This window comes from Biomphalaria glabrata, chromosome 12, assembly GCF_947242115.1.
Source record: "Biomphalaria glabrata chromosome 12, xgBioGlab47.1, whole genome shotgun sequence".
In the NCBI taxonomy this organism is placed as follows: Eukaryota; Metazoa; Mollusca; class Gastropoda; family Planorbidae; genus Biomphalaria; species Biomphalaria glabrata.
Window position 1 is genome coordinate 34,165,001 of NC_074722.1, and position 22,420 is coordinate 34,187,420.

The 22,420-nt window shown below is 34.9% G+C and overlaps 1 protein-coding gene and 1 long non-coding RNA gene across 3 annotated transcripts in view; one reads left to right on the top strand and one right to left on the bottom strand.

The window, feature by feature from the left end:
• Positions 1 to 377: 377 nt before the first annotated feature.
• The window catches only part of LOC106068384 (uncharacterized), a 37,811-nt gene continuing 15,768 nt past the window's right edge, over positions 378 to 22,420 (bottom strand). The window contains exons 10-20 of one of the 2 annotated variants that reach the window (XM_013227726.2): positions 22,118 to 22,242; positions 21,555 to 21,695; positions 20,237 to 20,328; positions 19,679 to 19,759; positions 10,422 to 10,554; positions 9,974 to 10,104; positions 8,748 to 8,854; positions 7,930 to 8,032; positions 6,282 to 6,424; positions 3,329 to 3,509; positions 378 to 1,193 (exon numbers count right to left, since the gene is read on the bottom strand). In XM_013227726.2, coding sequence (XP_013083180.2) covers positions 1,068 to 1,193; positions 3,329 to 3,509; positions 6,282 to 6,424; positions 7,930 to 8,032; positions 8,748 to 8,854; positions 9,974 to 10,104; positions 10,422 to 10,554; positions 19,679 to 19,759; positions 20,237 to 20,328; positions 21,555 to 21,695; positions 22,118 to 22,242 — 1,363 coding nt within the window. In that variant the 3' untranslated portion in view covers positions 378 to 1,067. Of the gene's footprint in view, positions 1,194 to 3,328; positions 3,513 to 6,281; positions 6,425 to 7,929; positions 8,033 to 8,747; positions 8,855 to 9,973; positions 10,105 to 10,421; positions 10,555 to 19,678; positions 19,760 to 20,236; positions 20,329 to 21,554; positions 21,696 to 22,117; positions 22,243 to 22,420 lie in introns of both variants that reach the window. The other variant, XM_013227725.2, reaches the window with a different exon arrangement.
• On the top strand, positions 11,002 to 19,085 carry LOC129921975 (uncharacterized). The gene is made up of 2 exons (XR_008773903.1): positions 11,002 to 13,371; positions 18,625 to 19,085. It is a non-coding gene; the product is annotated as an uncharacterized LOC129921975 (long non-coding RNA).

Consider the following 22,420-nt stretch of genomic DNA (forward strand, 5'->3'; position numbering starts at 1 on the left):
ATGGACGAGCTCCCATCCAAATCACAAGAAAGATGATGCTTACTATAAGCTATCCCGACAAGACCAACGTCTAATCTTTCGACTCAGGACCGGACACAACAGAATGCGACAACACATGTTCCGGAAGCTCAAAATTGGAACCAGTGAAATCTGCCCATGTGGAGTATCACCAGAAAATGCCGACCACGTCCTCCAAAACTGCTCTCTCTACCAAGAGGCCCGTATAAGACATTGGCCCCAAATCACCCCAATAGAAAGAAAACTATATGGAGAGCTCCCTGATTTGGAAACCACTGCGCAGTTCATCTCATGTATTGGTCTAGTCATATGAACACTCCAACATAACAATGAGAACGATGAAGAAGAAGAAGAAGAAGAAGTTTGTTTCAAACTTACTTTAAAGCAGCGACCTAAAAAGGGTAATAATTCAGCTTATACCACCACTTCAGTCAAGTACAATTTCTTTCCCTTGTTTGTGATACCAAACAAAATAATTAACTACCAATAGTTAATTGACTAATTGGTTAATTTTTTTTATTGATTCTTGTGCAAAATTTCAGCTTGATCCGAAATAGGGTGTCAGAGAAAAATAACAATGTACAAACTTTTTACCAGACAGACAGAGTGAATTGATATAAGATTTGTAAAAGGAACTAATGAAAATCACAATCGCATAATTTTGGTTAATTTGAACTCTCTTGCAAATCATTAAAAAAAACGTACGTTTATATTAGAATAAATGGAATTATACTTCTAATTGATTCTGGTCTGTTAGGGGAGATAACACAGTCAAAATTTAAACAAAGTCTTATTTCAACACAGCCTTTTCAATGTTAAAACAACAACAAAGTCCTTCAGAGTTCATCCATAGAAAGTCAAAACAATATTTCAGACTTATTCTGTCACTTTGGTACAGAAATTTTTTTTGGTTAGATCTTATTAAATAGCGAATTTCTAAAAATAACAAAAAACAGATGTATTGAGAATGCGCCTTAATGCTGCAAAACAGACCAACGTATGAAGCTGAGTTAGATTTAGTAATACACACTAGAGACGGGGACCACTGGCTACGCCGTGTCTATGCGAATAAGTCGCAGTTTGAAATTATCCGCCAAAACACAGGCTGCCTCGTTAGAGCCACCACAGTAACGAGATGAAGAGAAAACAGTCAACAGTTTGCCTTGCTGCTGTACCTGGGGGGAGAGAAACAATCTGTCATTAAAACACATTAAACAAGCAATAGAAAAAAGAATACTTTTTAAAACCAAAGCTTATCTAAGGGCAAATAGCGCTAATTACAACCATTTATCTGAAAATTATAAGATTTAGCTCCCTTTCTGCTATATAAAACAAAATAATTAGTACTAAATGATTAACGAATTGGTTGATTTTTGGATTGATTCATGTATTGTTATTGACTATGAATAATTTTGCAAAATTTAAACTTGATCCGAGAATGGAATTGGTAGAAAAACAAAGTGTCAAAACATAAAAAGGGGATTAAATCCATATATATATATTGTTGTAAATCTAAGGCAAATACTCAACGAAAGCAAGGAGGTAATTACAGCCGATGTATTTATTTACAGCTAGTATAAACAAACAGGCATAGACTTCAGCTATCAAGTTCCAGAGTGTCTTATCTTAAGTTCCACCTGTCCTCTTCTATCTCAATACTAGTACAGACCACAGACACACTTCCCAGGGCCACCCCAGGTCCTCAATACAGTTCACAGATAGCACAAAGGACGGCTCTTGAGCCAAGACAGCTCAGACTCTAATGAGTTGCAGATCACTTCAGTCGGATCTACAACAGTCCTCTTCCTAGTATAAACATGTCTTCTATTGATTGTGTTGAATGGTGCTCTGATGCGGACCATCAGTGTGGCGCGGGAGCTGAGTTACAACAAATATATATATATCCACATCTCTCATTAAGTAGCATTTTCACTTTTATTTTGAAATCAAACAAAATAATTACCAACAATTAATCTTTTTTTTATTGATTCATGTCTTATCAGATTCCAAGAAAAATTGTGCAAAGTTTTAACTTCATCAGAGAATGGGAGAAAAACATGTTCTAACTTTTTACCAGACACACAGAGTGAGTTGACATAAGCTTTGTAAAAATAAACTGCCCATACATAGCTACTGTTATGGATGTTAATTAGCACTAACAAAAATAGTTCTCCTGATTACAAAATAGCAAGGTACCAATCACTATTCCTACACATCGGTTTAAACAGATAGGGCCCCATGATGACTTTTTGACTATGGGTCCAAAATTTTTTAAAAAGCTGTACGACCTTATCATGAGATCCTCAGGGCTTGCAAAGATCTTCCTGCAGAGAACAGTTCCAGACAAAAGAAGACAAAAGAAGTGATGGGAAGATAACACCAAGGAATGGGCAAGCCTGTCAATGAAATACTCTGGTGAAAGATAGGAAAGGAGAGAGATGGTCAACAAATGAAGTGTGTTTCCCCATAGTCCAACAGTATGCACAGGTGAAGCTGGTAGGAAAGGGTTAACAAAGCAAGAGTCACCTTCACACAGATCAAGAAAATATGAACTGCAAGAGAGATTTCCTTGGCAAGAAAGATTCAACTCTTTAACATGGATGTTAAGAACTTTCGCTATATGAAGCAAAAGAACCAAAAACTGCTATTAGAAAAGCCGCCTATGTAGAGTCCTTCACATCTGCGTCCAGACACCACCGGTAACAGCAAAGAACCAGCCAAACTCCTAGAGAAGAAGAAGGTATTCACTGAAGTGGAACCCAAACGGGAAGAGTAAAAGCAACAATGTCATGAACTAGAGGCAAACACCTTACTGTTTGGTTACACCTGGAACAAGATGGAGAGGAAGGCCCTCATCATGGAGATCTATTGTTGGCCACCCTTACTTCAATAGGGGTGATGGTTTAATTAAGTAAGAAGTTGGTTAGAATCTTAGCTTAGTTACCATTTCTGGGCTGTCATATAAAAGTATTTCTGGGCTTTCATATAAAATTATTTCTGGGCTGTCATATAAAAGTATTTCTGGGCTGTCATATAAAAGTATTTCTGGGCTGTCATATAAAATTATTTCTGGGCTGTCATATAAAATTATTTCTGGGCTGTCATATAAAAGTATTTCTGGGCTGTCATATAAAAGTATTTCTGGGCTGTCATATAAAAGTATTTCTGGGCTGTCATATTAAAGTATTTCTGGGCTGTCATATTAAAGTATTTCTGGGCTGTCAGATAAAAGTATTTCTGGGCTGTCATATAAAAGTATTTCTGGGCTGTCAGATAAAAGTTAACAATAAAACATAAAAAGCCTGCTTACTTTAAACCCAGCTTCTTGGACCTCATGAGCTCTGATCACATGAGACAGCCCATTCCTCTCTAAGAAATTACACAGCGCCTCGCAGCTAAAGAAATGAGCTGTTCCACGCCTGGTGTTAAAGGTGAATCCATGATTCTTCTTTAACTCTAGAATGCTGGCTTCTGTGAGGTTGTCAGAGCTGCTACTTAAAAATAGAGAATAAAAAAAAACAGCTGTCTTATAGCTCCAAGTACAGTTGAATGTTTGGAAGTTACCTCTCAGGCTTGCAGGCAACAGTATTGCTACTGCATCTGCAGGATCTGGTAAGTGTTTTTTCCATTTCACTTTTAGCATTTTTAAGTACATAAGATATGAAAAACTGTATCAATAATTCTGAGACATAGCAAACAAAATGTAAAAAAAATTAAAAAAAAAAAACAACAAAAAACAAGGCTTTTCTAAAGGGAGTTCTGTTTTAAAGAACTCTGTCCTTAAAAATATATCTACCAATAATGTACAAGTAATTTCCCATATTCGATATGAAACAAAATAATAAATTACCAATAATTAATTGAGTATTTTTGTTCATTGATTCATGTTATTTTAGGTACAATAAAATAAAAATAATTGTTTAAAGCAAGGGTGGGCAAATTACGGACCGCGGGCCACATGCGGCCCGCCGGAGTGTTTTATGCGGCCCACCGACACCTACAGAAATCAGGTGTGCCCACAGTATATAAATATAAAAATGCAAATATATTAGAAATAATATCTATTTAAACGATTGAAACTGTCTCGTTATAAAAAGTTTCAAGTAAAGGAAGATTATGATTATTGACTATACTTCAATATACTCAGTCTGAGACACAATACCTGAACAGTATTTATTCAATGCTAATGAAGAACTGTGTTGAATGTTGGGTATGCTTGGAACAAGAAGGCAAGTGTAACAACTGATGGAGCTCGATCATTGACTGAGTAAAATAGTTTTTTTTTAATATAAAATATATCCCAACCATAAACTCTAAACAAGAAAATTTGCACAAAGCTGCAAAACATTTCTACATATCATTAGTACAGGCAAAAAACCGTAGTACACGAGCATCTTAGAAGCAGGGGTGTTAACCACAGGTATTCTCGATTTAGGAACAAAATAATCCAATGCATCCCCTATCTTAGCATGGGCAAGGCAAATGAGAAGAATATAAAATCTCAAGGAAGAAATTGTTATGTTACTTGAAGGACATTGACTGTAACCTTGTTACCAATACTTCTAAAGAAGAGTGGAAGACAGATTTCATGTTTCTCATAATTAGTATAGCAATGGGTTGCTTGCATATGAAATGCAAATGCATGTTAAATCTTTTCAAACAAGGTTTTCCCATTTCTACAAGCAAACAAAAGAAAACAGTTTTTATCCTTTTCCTTTGTTGAAAGGTGAAACTATTTCTATTGAAATGATTAAAAGTATAGCACTTATTAAGACAAGAACCACTTTTCAATACCATCAGTTCACATTTAGTGCAGAGGCTGATTAAGCTCCAGAGGACATAACTCCAAGCAGAGAGAAGTTCCAGTCAATACTTCCGCAGGAGTCTTATGTGCCAAAAGCTGTATTTCCACACATTAAAAAATTTGCTGCTGTTCACGCTATTTGGGTACACATACATCAGTTCTTCTTCTTCATTCTCATTTTATATGTTGGAGGGTTCAGATCAGTAATCCAATATCTGAGATGAACTGTGCTGTGGTTTCCAGATATGGCAGTTCAAATAGTTTTGGATCCATAGGCGAGCTTTGGGGCCAGAGTCGGGTTTGGGTCTCTTGATTTAGTATGCACAATTGAAGGACATGGTCAGCATTATCTGGTGATGCTCCACAAGGGCAAGTTTCGCTCGACCTGACATTTAACTTTCTGAACATATATTGTCTCATTTAGTGAACAAGCATTTTTTCTTCGTGGAAACTAAAACAGTATAATTACTGGTCGATTTTGGCTGACTGTAATTTGAGAGCAGTCACAAGGGTAACAAATAGTAAGCTAGTTCCACAGTTCCGGAACTTTATGCACGAATGTAGAAAGTAAAATACTGCACATTAAATTAAACTACAACCGTATATTTGTGGGGATATTGTAATATAATAAGACAACACAATTTAAAACAAACAAATCGTAAAATCAGTTTCAAAAATTGCTCTAACTCTTGTTGTAATTTCTTAACGTGAAGTGTGGAAAAAAAAAAGTGAATATAATACAGTGTAAATATGAATTAAAAGACATTCTACACAGTTAGCTAGAGTATCTCTCTAAGTTGTATATACATATGCGGCCCGCCATTCCCAAATTTTAAAAAATGCGGCCCTCGATACAAAAAGGTTGCCCGCCCCTGGTTTAAAGTATCAACTTGATCGGAGAATGCGCGAGGGAGAAACAGCATTAACAACTATTTAAGGGGACAAAACCCATCAAATTTAGTCATTTCTGTGAATACTGAAGGATTAGTTTCCCTGGTAACTATTAAAAAAAATTACCAGTAACTAATTGTCTAATTGGTTACTGTTTTTTATTATTGATTCATGTTTTGTCAATGAATAGTTGTGTGAGGTTTCAGCTTGATCCGAGAATGGGTGTGGGAGAGATAACGTGTTCACAATTTTTACCAGACAGACAGAGTGAGTTGATATTAGCTTTGTAAAAAAGGTGAAAGGAAATAGCGATAAGATATGATAAAAAGAATGTCAATTCATAGGTAACCTTTGGTGCTTTATTGGTTAAGGAACTGTGTTATATTTATATGTGAAAAAAGAATCTGCTAGATCTTATCATAGCAATTATATAATACACCATTCAATGTAACACCATATCCCAAAATTTTGTAGTATTTGAAGGGACTTAGACTTAAAATATAACAATGAAAATGAAAACAAGATTAAAGCAAAAATAAAAATAATGAAATGCATCAATGAAAATTACCTCAAGGGGTCGCTCCACAAAAGTTCCCAGGCTAAAGGAGACTCTAATTCTGGGTCACATAAAGGGGAGGGAATCTTGTTGATAGCCTCGATATTTCCTCCTTCATTCTCTGGACTTGGTATCCCACCATGGACACAAAACACCTGAACACAAACAAAACAGTGACATACTCAAGTAGAGGCTAGAAGAAATGTGGCTTACAACAGTGCATTACATATTACAAAACAGTATAGATATATCTCCTCCTTAGTGATCGAAGATGAAGACATTTCTCATATCCTATGAACTCGACGATAACTCTTAAGTCCAATCCTCACTTTAAAAAGCCGGCTGCATACGTGACATGGGTAGGTTTGGTCAGTTGCAGATAGGCTTGCTTCTTCTCTGAGCTTATGATGGTTCAGCGCTCTTTCACGCTGGCCACTCTATTCTCGAGACTCCGAGACTCACAGCTTCATGCCATGAGGAGCAATCGAGAGCTAGTGAATGTCAACATCACACACCTTCAAGGAGCTCTTGAGGGTGTCTTTATAGCGCTTGTATTGACACCCCTTCCCCCCCCCCCCCGGGAGCGCTTTCTTGCACACAACTCCCTGTACAGAAGTCGTTTGGGAAGGCGATTGTCTGACATGTGGACTACATTCACATCTCCCATGTACAAAACATTACAACGGTAGGGAATGAAATATGCATTCTTACCAGTTACAATCAAACATAACATGCTAAATGAACATTAGAAAGTTGGCTTTGATTCAAAGATTTAAATGTCAGGGGAAAAACGTTTTAAGGTCTAAGTTGAATAAATCAAAGCAACAGATAACAATGCAAGGAAAGATAACTGCTTTGAAACTTTAAAAATTGAGAAATCCTTGCAGAACTGCCAGATCATCAAAAAATTCTTCAGTGGCTTATCTCAAAGGAGACAAAAATGACTTTGGTATCCCTGTAACAAAATTTGATCTCAGCAGTGCCAGAGAATATCAGCTCGTCTGATGGTAATAACAATAAAGTCATTTCTATAACACTAAATGTTTTTCAATGCTTACAGGTTTCCAACTGAAAACACAATCTTGACATCCTGTGACATTACTACACAGTTCGAACCAGTGCTACAAACTACATTTTGAACTTCTATATGAAATGATCAGGAAACTTGTTTCAAAGACTCAATTTAGACACATCATGACATTATTTAACAGTTCTAAACATTGTTATAAAATAAAACAAGTTTGGTGTTTCTTCTTGATTTGATCCTGAGACTTGACACATTTCAAAGACACTGAGCATTAATGCTCAAATGTTTTTGATTAAACTTTTTGGAAAAAAGGGGAGGCGCAGTGGCTGAGCAGTAAAGCACTTGGTTTCCAAACTGTGGTCCAGGGTTTGAATCCTGGGATTTTTAATTTCAGGATCTTTGGGCGTCTATGAGTCCACCCAGCCTTAATGAGTACCTGAAATTAGTTGGGGAAAACTAAAAAAGGTTGGTTGTTGTGCTGGCCACATGACACCCACTTTAACCGTGGGCCACAGAAACAGATGACCTTTACATCATCTGCATTATAGATTTCAAGGTGTGAAAGGGGAACTATTTTGGAAAAGGAGTAAAATCATGTTTTTTTCTTTCACCACGTAAAAGTCACATACTGACCTTGTCGTCCACGGTGGCTGCAATAGGCATCACATCAAAGCACTCATTAACAGTTTCCCAGATTTGTAATCCCAAAACATCACCAAACTTCTCTAAACATTCTCTGGACAGAATAAAAAAAAAAATCTAAATCTTAACAATTAAAATCAATATGTATTCAAAAGAAATTAAACAGTGAAGCTTTCTACAACCATTGATCCTGTATACTACAGTTATTACCCCGGTGATGATGAGTCCACTCAACATTAGTTGGGGAAGAAATGGCAGTTGGTCATTGTGCTAGCCTAAAACATCCTCATAACCATGGGCCATAGAAACAGAAGATTCTTTATAGCTCTGCCCACATAGATCGCAAGTCAGAGAGGTTCATTGGGTACTTAAGTGCTTCCACGCTGTTTATTATGGGGCTAGGTCAAATGAAAGTAGCTACTCAAATAACGGAATCCAATAACACAGGCGAAAGGCCAACACTATAAGTTAGTCGACGCTGGTAGTGAATATCTAACAAGAAGTTTAATAATAATGAAGGGAACCACAGAATGTCTTCAAGCTAAATCTCTACGTTCATAAAAGGCTGCCCTTCTAAAGTCGCCAAAAGTAGTCTGTTTACATCTGTTTTTTCTTTCGCTATTCTTCCTCAAAACCTAGTCTAGTTTTTACTAGTCGCATCATTTTCTTTGAGTCAAAACTTTTCCTCTCTATAAAACAAATAACTAATTGATAATTGTGCCAAAGCGGAAGAAAACTAATTGATAAAAAATTGGAAACTGGAATGTATATTTATAATTAAACCTTTAAACTCTCATGAGGATACTTACGATTTAAAGTGAAACATCTCCTGTACGCTGCGTAGCTCGTGATTCCCACGCAGCATAAAAAATTTGTTTGGTGCTAGCAGTTTTTGAGCAAACAAGTAGGAAATCACCTGCAGCAAGAAACAATCAAGTCAGGGCTACAGGTTGAAACAGATGTATGTTTTAGTACAAACACTGTAACCATTACATGTTCATTTAAGTCTTTTATTTTAACATTTAAACATGGACCTAACAGTCTTTCTAGTTTCTAGGTCAGACCTACAGGGCACAGGGCCAGAGAGAAGATAGCAAGGGAGACTAGAAATGATGGATTCATGACAAAAAATTGGTAAATCTATGTATCCTTGTCAATTAGTTGTGAACAGGAGAGAAAAATGACACAGACTCTGTGCTGGGAAAATCATTATTTAACTGTACAGAATAAGTAATAAAGAGATCAATTGCAACAGAAATGGCAAACTTTAAACATGGAGACTATGATACATATAGTTAAATGTCACAGCTAGTAAGTGATGTCAGTCTGGAGAAGCTCCCTCCATAAAATACTATTAAATGATATGTTCAGCAACTTTCAGAATTGTATAGTACAGGCTTCTACTAACATGTGAGCAGTTAATGTCAAGAAGAGATTGCATCGTCAGCTTTTTAGTAAATCAACTCATCAATGACAGAAGCCATGAGATCTAAAATACATGTTATGTGCTGCTAATGTTTCAGGAGAAAAATGTCAGGTACAATGCAAATGGGGCTCCATCAAGTGTTATCATTACCTTATGGCAGGGCTTGTAATTAAGTTTAACATAAATTTTGTTGAGTATGTCGGTAAGTATGCCATTCACAACAGTAGCAGAAAGAAGGGTGAAAATGCACCAGCGCCTGGTGATTACATATGTCCACCCTGTGACCGCAGCTGTGTATCAAGAATTGGCCTCTTTAGTCACACAAGAAGTTGCAAAGGGAAAAGATCGCCTCTTGAGACGCAAAATGCCACAGAAATGTCGATAAGGTAAAGAGATGGACACATCAAAATGATGCCCTTTTTCTAGGATGCAGGAATTCTACCAAGAAGGGAAGCTCTAGAAATATCAATTGCCTCTTAAGACGTACCGAGCCACAGAAAAAAAAAATTAAATATAGGTACATTATTTATTAGATGAAATACTGAGATTAGACTGTTTCGTTAATCTAAATGAATGGCAATGTAGTTTGATTAAAGATTAAACACAAACCTCAATCCCATAATCCCCCCTGTCCACGTAGTCTCCCAGAAAAAGAAATGAAGCTGGTGTAAGATTTGGACCAAGTCTCCACAGAGCTTTTTCAAAAGAGACTAAATCACAGTAATTTCCATGGATATCTCCTAGTAACAAGATAAAACAAAACAAACAAATTACAAATTACATCATAAATGTTAATGAATATGACAAATAAATTTTTTTTTTTTTTAATTTGAGTTTAAACATTTCTATTTGCATTTCAGGCATGATGGGGGATGTAGAAAAAAAATCTAAAATATTCAATTTAAAAGTAGTCCCATTAAAAAAAGACAGCATCAGCTGATGTCAGCATTAAAAGACTTTAATAGTAGAGTACGGCAGATGAATGTATATTCTGGAAATCATTTAAAGCTTTCAAATGAAACCAGCATTAAGACCTAAGAAGAATATCAAAGTGTACCTAAAATATAAGTTGGAGACCTGAGTTTCAAAAGTCTCGGCTCATCAGCTAAACATTCTTTGACTTGTTTACAAATAGTTAAAAGACACTTGGCTTGAGCGTTCTTATCAACCTGGCCCCACTCAAAGGCTTGCTGGAGAAAAAAAATACATTTACTTGGGAGTATATTAAAATTTAGGAGGCGCGGTGGCTGAGCGGTTAAGCGCTTGGCTTCCGAACCGGGGACCGGGGTTTGAATCCTGGTGAAGACTGGGATTTTTAATTTCGGGATCTTCGGGCGCCTCTGAGTCCACCCAGCTCTAATGGGTACCTGACATTAGTTAGGGAAAAGTAAAGGCGGTTGGTCGTTGTGCTGGCCACATGACACCCTTGTTAACCATAGGCCACAGAAACAGATGACCACAAGGTCTGAAAGGGGAACTTTACTTTTTCTTTTTATATTCATATTTCCTCTACAAAAGGCTGCTATGGCAAACTATGACAAAGAGTGACCAGTTTTCTAAGTTCACAAAGGTTCTGTTTGGTTAGCAGAATTACTGACCACCTTTTATATCCCCTTTTTATGTCGCATCGCCACTAAAGTTTTGAAAACATCCTAAACAAAGCTATAGTTGGGTGAACATCCTGCACTAAACTAGAGATCCTAAAGCTGAGTAGTGTTAGACACCTTATTTATATAGGTTAGTTATTTAGCGACGCACCATAGAAGACGCATATTGAACGGGACTAGTGACGTTTGGGATATGTTGGGTTAGAGACCGGAAAATCAGTTAGCGATAGAACACTCCAGGGTAACGACGTGTTTAGTGACAGAGACTTCTACTGTGGCCTTTTATCAGAATAAATCCATGTACAATTGTTCATCAGAGTCGACTACATCTCTTCACTAATTAAAATAGATGTTTGTCTCGTTCTATCTGGATTGTTGTTCAACTACACGGAATACACCCGAACAATTACACCCAAACGCCTGCAGAGTAATTGGTTGAAATCCAACAGTTATCCATGGTTGACTTCAAGACAGCCTGAACAAGCAACATCACAGTGGCGACCCCGATCCTCGAAGCCGAACCTCGAAACCGAACATCGAACCGGACCTCGAAGCAGAACGTTTACTCAGGTGAGGGTCGTGCACTCGAAGATATAAGATTTCATTGGAGTACGGCTGAACACAGCATCATCGCAGAGTGACTTTGTTCTAGATCTACATACAGTCGTCGCCTGTTTGATCGCACGTTCAACGAGCCGTTAACTCAGGGTGACCTTCGTCAGGACAGTAATCATCGTAACGTCTGGTCTACTTAACCAGTATATTATCAAAGCCTGATCTTCATATGCTGAATCGACCTACAACCAGAGAAACCGTTCATTCATAACGGGTGAGAGATCGTTAGTGAACCTGTTGGACATATTTTTTTTTCTTCGTCATAGGAGCCACATCGAGTATCAAGTTTTACCTCATCAGTTTCGAGAAGGACAGTTTGCCCGCTGTCAGAAGTATTGTGAGTACTACAAGTTTGGTAGCTAACTAAATCGCTCTGTCGTCTTACCCTTTGAGAGATTCTTGTGGAGCAGTTTGCTCATTGAACCGGTTGCTTGCCACTTTTATAACGGTCACTGTGTTTAACCTTTGGAAGGTTAGTGAAGTAATATTTAACAGTACTGAACATTGATCTATTTAGTATTCGTTGGTCTAGACGATATCTAGACGTGCTGATATTGAAGTTGTGGAAACAGCTACATCCACTTAATTTCGTTGAAAACCGTTAATCGTCTAACGGAACGTCGTCGGAGGTGACCTTGGTTTCACCTAGTCTACATTGGACAGTTTGGTCTAGTGAAGCAGAGTACAACAGCAAACTTCGTCGTACTACCAGAGTAGCAGCAGAAGCAGTGAAATATTTTAGAAAACCGTTATTCGTCAGCCCAGATCAAGTCATCGTCAAGAAAGCCGTTATTCGTCAGCCCAGATCAAGTCATCGTCAAGAAAGCCGTTATTCGTCAGCCCAGATCAAGTCATCGTCAAGAAATTCGTTATTCGTCAGTCGTCCAGATCAAGTTGCCGTCAAGAGACTGTTATTTGTCAGTAGTCGTCTACACAAGTCAAGTCGTCGCCAGAAGAACCGTTAACCTATTCGTCAGTAACTGTGTACACAAAGTCGTCGGAACCACACATACGGTCATCAACAGTCGCCGAAGAAACTGAAACATTTTGCTGTGGCATATCAGGACATCTGTGGCATTACGTGGGATACTGGTAGCACCGGAGAACAGAGTCAGAACTGGAAGAGAGGCAGTGGAATTTGTTGTGATCTAGCATATTCGGGAGTCCGAACAAAGGGATCTTTCTTATCAAAAGCTAAGTGCCATTTTTCTTATTAGTATATGTTTAGATTGCCCTTAGAAATAGATTTTGTCTAAATTTGGTATGTTAGCCTGAGTAAAATTCAGGTGGTGCTGAAGCCTTAAACCCGTTCGGGGAAAAAGACATAATTTAGATGAAAAACTATATTATACGTTTAGGGTTGTAATTGTTTTGTTTGTGTAAACGTCATATCCGTTGTTGCCTAGTTACTTCGTGACGTTATCATTGTGTGCCATATTGTCATATCCCAACCCATAGTGATAGTCTCATTTAATTATTTCATTTGTTTATATTATTTTTAAATTATTTATTTTTATTAATTTAATTAGATCTGTATTTTTTTTTTCACTTAATGATAGAAAGTGCGGGTAGGATTCTTTTACTGTGAATCAGACTAAAATAATTTTAGTTTGAGCGGTTAAAATCAAATATGATTTTACCATGAGAATAATGCCGAAACTGGCTATGTAGTCAAACACTGTCGTCTGGCTAAATTTAGATCTGCAAATTGTTGTACATCTCTTTGGTACAATTAAATCATCTAGACTCTAATTTGAAATATTATTAATTGAAAGATGAATGAAGGTAGTACATTTTAGATATATATATCTTGTTGAAGATATATTGGACATTGTATAAACATATTTGTTTCATATGGTTAAATAGAACCATAATCTACTCTAGATCTAGACTCTAGACAGTCTTTGAATTTACTCTAGACACTTCAGTCACATCAAATTTTAAAATTGATCATAGTTATTCATACTAGATCTAATAGTCATAGTGCTCTTGATAACTAGATCTAAATTGTATTATTATATATACTATAATATACTAGATGTAAATTTGTGTGATACTAGATCTAATAAACAGATCTGAAAATAACTCAGACTAGATTTACACATTTACTAAATCTATAGATAGAGGCATAACACTTAAAACTTGTATAAAAGTGTGTAAAAACTTTTAAAGTATAGCCATAACCAATATAGGCTAAGTAAAATATATATAAAATATAAAATACAATGGCTACATCATCATATGTGGACCTTAAGGAGGTTAAGGAAACAGCTATGCAGGATGGAAAGGCCATGGAGTTAAAAGGAAAGGACTTAGCAGCTTATGTACAGCAAGTTGTGAGGGAAGAAACAGAACGTCAAAGACAAGAGATAGAGAGACATGATAGGATCAGAAAGGAAGAATATGAAAAGCAAAAAGAGGACCAAGAAAGGCAGAGAGAACATGAAGCTAAAATGGAGAAGATGAGATTGGATGCAGCACAAGCCAGAGCTCAAACTGAACAAGGAAATAACACAAATAACTCAAATAATATTACCACACAAAGAGACAACCCTAATTCACAGACATGGCTAAAGAGAAAGATACAAAGTTTTGATGAACAGAAGGATGACATTGGTGATTTTCTGAAAAGATATGAGGCAAAAATGTCTACATTTAATATGCCTGAAGAAGAGTGGTCTGAAATACTGATAGACTTTGTTCATGGTCAAGCTCTAACAATATGTCAAAATCATGACCATCATATTGATGATAGCTATCAAGTTTTAAAAAGAGAGTTATTGAATGCATATGGTCATAATGCTACAACTTTTAGAAAGAAATACTTTGACAATATACCATCATTAGAAATAGATCCCCAAACTACTATTAATATGGAAAAGGATTTTTTCAATAAGTGGGTAAAATTAGAAAAAGTGATAAACTCGTATGAGGGATTAAAAATTTTTATCCTAGTGGACAACTTTGTAAATAAATGTGATCCTCAGTTACAATCTTTTATTAAAGAAAGAAACCCCAAAACTATAGATGAAATAACAGAGATAATGAGAGTATACAAAAATGCCTATCCAAATAAACCATTTTCTGATAGGGATAAGAGCAAAGTAGATTTAATAGGATACACCAAAGAAAATGTTGATAGAAGTAAAAATAGAAGCAGATCAAATAGTGGAAATAGAAAATATAGTGAAATAACCTGTTTTAAATGTCAAGGAAAAGGTCATATAGCAGCTAACTGTAGAAGAGGGAATAGTAGGTCTGGAAGTAGAAATAGATACAATGAACAAAATAACAATAGATATAGGAGTAGAGATAGGAATGACAGGGGAAATTATAGAAATAGGAGTTACAGTAGGGAATACAAAAATAAAGGGACAGATAGGGTATATTTCATGGAAGGAAATAGGAACAATTTTGCAGTGTACCCAGGGTTTGTAGATAGAATTCCGGTGGAATTAATCAGAGATTCAGGTTGTAACACTTTGGCAGTAAAAACTAAATTTGTCAAACCTCATTGGTATAAAGGGTTTACTAAGAAAGTAGAATTAGCAGATGGCACCGTAAGGGAATTTAAAGCTATAAGGGTGTACATTGAAACTCCATTTTTCACTGGTTATTGTGATGGCATTGCAATACCAGAAATGAGATATGATATGTTAGTAGGAAACATAAAAGGAGTTAAAGAATGTTCAAGAAAAGAATTAGAAGACTGGCAAAACAAATACAAAAACATAAGACAAAATCATGAAAACATAGAAACACAAAATATAACAAGTATGGTAATAACAAGATCAATGGATAAACAAGATGAGAAACAGGAAAATACAATAAATGTAATAAGTAATGATAAAGAAAAAGAAACCAGTAATGTAATACAAATAGAAAATACAGATGGTAAGGAAAGAGAGATAGAAAATGAAACACAAAATAGTATTGAAACACAAATATCTCAAAGTGAAAAAGAAACAATACCCACATTTGCATAAGAACAAATGAATGACAATATTATTGGGAAAATATATTCAAGAATATCAGACAAAAATAATAATAACCCAATGGAGAAATTTTGTATAGAGAATAAAATATTATTTAGACAAACAAGTAATGATAACAAGAAAATAAAACAACTTGTCTTACCACAGAAATATTGGAAAGATGTTTTAATCATGACACATGATAATAATTTAGCAGCACATAGGGGAGTAAAGAAATGTTATAGGAATTTGTCAAAACAAGTATTTTGGCCCAAAATGAAAGCAACAATAAACAAATACATAAACTCATGTGACATATGTCAAAAGAGATCTAACAAAAGCCTAGTGAATAAAGCACCTATTCAAGAAATGGATGAACCTACAGCACCATTTCAGAAAGTATCTATTGATTTAATAGGTCCTTTAATTCAAACTGAAAATAATAACAAATACATTCTAACAGTAATAGACATGTTTAGTAGATATCCAGAGGCAATCCCATTATCAAATACAAGTGCAGAGAATATCATTAATGCCATAACTCAAAAAGTAATTACAAGACATGGTATACCTAAAATTATATTGAGTGATCAGGGATCTCAGTTTAAGTCAGAACAATTTAAGAAATGGACTAAACAATACAATATACAACACATATACTCTTCGGTTTACCACCCAGAGAGTAACGGGTTATGTGAACGATATGGTGGTTCATTAAAAAGATCACTAACAAAAATAATTCAGAATAATCAGAACAAGTGGGATCATTACATTAACTATGTACTATTTGCTCATAGAAACAACATCCATGAAGCAACACAATTTTCACCATATGAAATAATACATGGAAGAAAACCCAGAGATGAATTAGATGTTTTTAAAGAAAATCTAATAGACAATGAGAATAAATTAAATAATGACAGTGAAACAACAATCACAACAGAATTGAAAGAAATATGGACTCAAGCATATAACAACAATAAGAAGTACAAACAAAGTGCTCATGAGAATATAAATAAGAAAAGACAATTGAAAACACTAGAAGTAGGAAACAATGTATTAATATTGATAAATGACCTGAAAAATAAAATTGGTAAACAATGGAAAGGTCCATTTAAGGTGATAAAACAAATTAGTGATGTGAATTATCAAATTGAAATAAATGGGAAAGTTAAAACATATCACATAAATAATTTGAAACTATATCATGATAGAGAAGATGAGTTGATACAAAACATTCAGGAGGAAATAGAAAATACATTTTCAGAAAGAGAAGAATGCTTAATGATAATAACAAATGAAAATCACAATGAAAATGATATTAAGGAAATACCTGTAATAGAAACAAAAGAGAATCAAACTTGGCAAAAGATTAATCTTAATAATTTAACTAAGGAAAAGTCAAAAGATATAACTAAAATAATACAGGAATACAAAGAAATTTTTTCCAGCATACCAGGAAAAACAAATATTATTAAACATGACATTAAAGTAACAGACACAAAACCTATCAAGCTTAAGCCATATAGAATACCGCTACAGTTACAAGACAAAGTAAAGAAAGAAATAGACAATTTACTAGAATCAGGTATAATTGAGCCATCAACATCTCCTTATGCTTCACCAATTGTGATAGCCAAAAAGAAGAATGGAGATATACGGTTATGTATTGACTATAGGAAACTTAACAACATCACAGAATTTGACCCATATCCAATGCCAAATATAGAGGATATTTTACATAAATTAAATGGAGCAAAATTTTTTACTAAATTGGATTTAACTAAAGGTTATTGGCAAATACCTTTAACAGAAAATGCAAAACCTTACACAGCATTTGTAACACCATATGGTATTTTTCAATGGAATTATATGAGTTTTGGATTAGTAAATGCACCTGCCACATTTAATAGAATGATGAACATGATAATTGGAAACAAAGAAAATGTTATTTGCTATTTGGATGACATATGTATTTTTAATAATAGTTGGGAGGAACATTTGGTAGATGTAAAAGAAGTGTTCAAAATAATAAAAGAAAGTGGACTTACAATTCAAGCAGAAAAAGTAGAAATAGGATTGGAGGAAATAATTTTCTTAGGACATAAAGTAAATAACAACATGATTAGCCCTATTGAAGATAACATAAAGAAAGTACTTAATATTGAAATACCTACAACAAAAAGACAAATTAAAAGTATATTGGGAATAGTAAATTATTACAGAAAGTTTATAAAGAACTTAGCAGAAATAGTGAATCCATTAAATGACTTACTTAAAAAAGGAAAACCTCAAAAAGTAGTCTGTAATGAGGAATGTGTGAAAGCTATTGACAGAATTAAAGATGCTTTTAGTCATGAATTAATATTAAGACTACCTGATAAAGACAAAATATTTTATGTCACAACTGATGCATCTGGTAATGCTATTGGTGGTTGTCTAATGCAGAACTATGATAACTTACATCCTATATTATATGTAAGCAGAAAATTGTCAGAGGCAGAGAAAAAATATAGTGTCATTGAAAGAGAAGCCTTAGCTGTAATATGGGTAATTACTAAGCTAGAGAGCTATTTAATAGGAAGGAAATTCATATTATTAACTGATCATAAACCTATTCAGTATATACAGCAAAAGAGCATGAAAAACAGTCGTGTTTATAGATGGTTCTTAGCACTACAGGAATATAAATTTGAAGTGAAAGCTATTAGTGGATCTGTGAATATTGTAGCTGATCTATTGTCTAGAATGACATTGAAGTGAAATAATTTTGTAAATAAACTATGATTATATTGAGTATGTAATATATATTAATATATTGACACCATTTATATGTTATGGAAAAGGGAGATAAGTAAAGTTGATGTTAAGCATTTAAAAGTAAGTATGGATATTTTTTTTTGTGTGAATCACTTCATATATCATTGACGAAAGTTAGTTCTATGGAAAAGGGTGAGTATAAAAGAAAAATGGACAAAAGCGTATAAAAGGGTGGTAAGAAAAAATTTATTGAATGTGTAAATAAAGTCTATAATTGTTTTTTTGAAATATTGTATTTTATCAGATTACTGCCAGTGAAGAACATTTGTAATGTATGACGTGCCCATAAGATGCCACATTTTCTTTTATGATGAACTGTGTACTAATGAAGATGATTCAGGAATGTTATGAACATTGACATGAATATGAGGAACTGTCAAGTCAAGATGATGTCAAGATTTTATGTTTGTTGTCTTCCCCTTAAATTGAAAATGCCCTTGTAAGACTTGACAGTAGTGGAAAAATATTGACATATTTTTTTTTTCAAGGGGGGGAGGAATCTGTTAGACACCTTATTTATATAGGTTAGTTATTTAGCGACGCACCATAGAAGACGCATATTGAACGGGACTAGTGACGTTTGGGATATGTTGGGTTAGAGACCGGAAAATCAGTTAGCGATAGAACACTCCAGGGTAACGACGTGTTTAGTGACAGAGACTTCTACTGTGGCCTTTTATCAGAATAAATCCATGTACAATTGTTCATCAGAGTCGACTACATCTCTTCACTAGTTAAAATAGATGTTTGTCTCGCTCTATCTGGATTGTTGTTCAACTACACGGAATACAACACCCGAACAATTACACCCAAACGCCTGCAGAGTAATTGGTTGAAATCCAACAGTTATCCATGGTTGACTTCAAGACAGCCTGAACAAGCAACATCACAGTAGACATTCTTAAATACCCAGAAAAATTCATAGTCTTGAACTGTTATTTAGACATATATTAAAATTGTATATAAAAAATATCATAGATCAAAAATTAATTGAGTTTGAGTTTTGAGTTTTTGGCACATCGGCACAATTTAGGCCAGGTTGTGCCTGTAGTCCTTTAGAGACTACTCTCCCTTTATATATCAAGGGCTAAATTATTAATAACAAAAAATGAAAGTACAGATGGTATATGTTATGACCATTTGACAAATACAAACTGAAATATTTAACCCTGTCCTAACAAATACAATACAAAACAAAAAATGAAAACATTTATTTACAAAACATCCTTTTTTAGTTCTGGCTAATAAGCAGCTACAGTACTGTATATCTATGTGTAGTATAAAAACATGTGGCTGACCTTAGCTATTGTTCCATTATCTCCCTTAGCAGGTCTTTCAAAATATCTAAGTCCTGTCAGCATTTCATTAGGATGGGATCTCTGTAAGGAATGCAATTTAAAGTTACATGATAAAAAAACAACAACCTAGCATTCTTTGTGACCAGTCTTTAATCTTATATGTGCTGTATATTCATGGATGCAAGCAACAGTGCCCCGTTTTGCCTGCAAAAGGGGGGTCAGCAACCCCAAAAACCTGCAAGCATGATGCCACGTATATATTCACAAAATAAAGAAAACATTTACCACTATTTTTGCAATATATATATATATATATATATATATAAATTCTCAAATTCTTGCTATAGCCGGCGATGTTGCATCCATGTGTATATTGAAACAGTTGGCCAACTAAATACATATATAGTAGTTATAGAGTAACTACATGTGTAATGGTTATAGGGTAACTACATGTGTAGTGGTTATAGGGTAACTACATGTGTTGTGGTTATAGGGTAATTACATGTGCAGTGGTTATAGGGTAACTACATTTGTAGTGGTAATAAAGTAACTACTGACCTGGTTGAATGCATCGATAGAGGAAAGCCTCTGAAATCTTGAGACATCACCTTCTAAATGATTGTTGGCACTGCCGCTGACAGCAGGTGTCCCTGGAAGTTCAAACCAAACTTTTGAAGACAAAGCTTAAAATACATTTTACTCATTTTTTACATGGCTTTTTAAAAAACTACATGGCATGCACATTATAAATCAGCCGTCCAAACACTGCAATTTGATCTTGATATAAAATGTACTCCAAATAGTTGAAAAACATGCACACCTCCCTACAACTGTATTTGTGAAAATATATTTAATTAATTTAGTATTTTTTTTTAAATCTTTTAAAACAATGTAAATGTTATACTACTAGTGATTTACTGCACAAAACATGCAGAGCAAAATTGGTACAAATAGATGGGGGAACTGTAACAGTTTTTTTTATATTTTGCACTTGGAGTCTACATCTGGTCCAAGAAGTCTGAACATGATATGTTTGAACCAGTGTTATGGCACCATCTCTCAAACAACTCTAAAGCTTTGTGTTTGGAAAGTCATTATCAGAAAAAAAAAAAGAACTAAGGAAATTATAGGAATTTTTGGAAAATTCCTATCACTGATAACACTGGTGGAAACAGCACACTTTTTTTCCTTGGCACAGTCTGCAAAAGAGCTCACAGCAATAAAGCTGGCTAGAAGAAGAAGAAGAAGTAGAAGAAGAAGAAGAACACTGGTGGGCTAGTAGTTTAAAGCTGAATAGTCCATTTGCAAGATGTAGCTCATAAGCTAGACTCTTTGAGGTATAGGATGTGAAATTCACCCATCGGTTATTGAGGTTTTACGTGTCCATCACAAAAATCAACATCCTTTACTTTATCTAAGAATATGCTAGGGAGCTATTCAAGCTGGGTGGACTCAACAGAGGTTCTCAAATTCTGCATTTTTTGCATTTCAGTTTTCAGCAAGATTCAAACTCATAACTTGCTGCTTATAAGCTAAATAATTCACAACTAGGCCACCAGGCCCTGTTAAGATGATGCCATTCACAGGGCAGGTGAATTTGAGTTTTTTTAAATCAACAAAATATCAAAGTTAGTGTGTCATTGGAACAATAAACAACCAGAATGGGTAACAAGAATTTAATATGAACAACAACCAACCATCATGTGCAATTAGCAAGAAATTAAAACAATGACAAGCAAACTCTGGTTCCTGGTAATGAAAAAAAAAACTATTTTTTTTAACATGATTGAAACTTTGTGTTTTTGTTCCCTTCCGGAGCACAGTTACATGGAAAAATCATGATTCTTATTTGTTTTCTGAAAGTCCATGTTTTTACCTTGTAAATCCCACAATGCCATCACTTCTGCAAGTGTACCAGTTCTCTTCACTCTGACAGTGTGTGTGGCTAACTCATATTTAGCAATCTTAGAGTTGGCAGCTGATGGAGCTCTCCCTTCTGGCTGTTTAAAAACAGTTTCTAAAAAGAAGAAAAAAAAAAAGGGACATTAAAAAATTAAATATTTTATTTAAAAAAAACAAGTGACATTAAATCTCACCACCAACTTAAGTGAAAATAATCCATTCTAATTTATATAAAATATTTATTAGCCCAGGAAATCTAACATTTATCATTTTGTCAAATACAGAAAAATTTTTGTAGTTGTCACCAGCTCAAAGTTAGTTCCACACGTTGTAAACCCCAACATCCTATTTAGCGAAATAATTTCACAGCACTCATATAGGTTTTACAGTGAACCTAACCTCACACTGACGGTAGACAGTCAGTCCCTAGTCGGGTGTTAAGTCAATCACTCTCTAGTTACGAGCTCTTAGTTGTGTTACAAACCAGACATTACCCCAGAGAGGTAAGAGAATGATTCTAATGAAAAGAGTAGTCACCATCTTTTTCAACGGCCTTCTCCTTGGGCTTTTTGTAGTCTATAAGTTTTGGCCTTGACCTTTTGGTTGGTGGTTCCTCTCTGCTGTCACTGTCACTATCACTATATGGACTGCTCTCCCTTGCTCTGTAAGATCCAACACATATTAATGTTGAGATGCAGTCAGGTAGATAATGAAAATGGCCTCAACATAATTCAAAATATGAACTTTCTCAATAATTGAAATGTCAGATATTAAATATATGGCTACTTCTGTTTTAAATTACATCCATTTCTTAAGAAAAAAAAAAAAGATTATTATGTC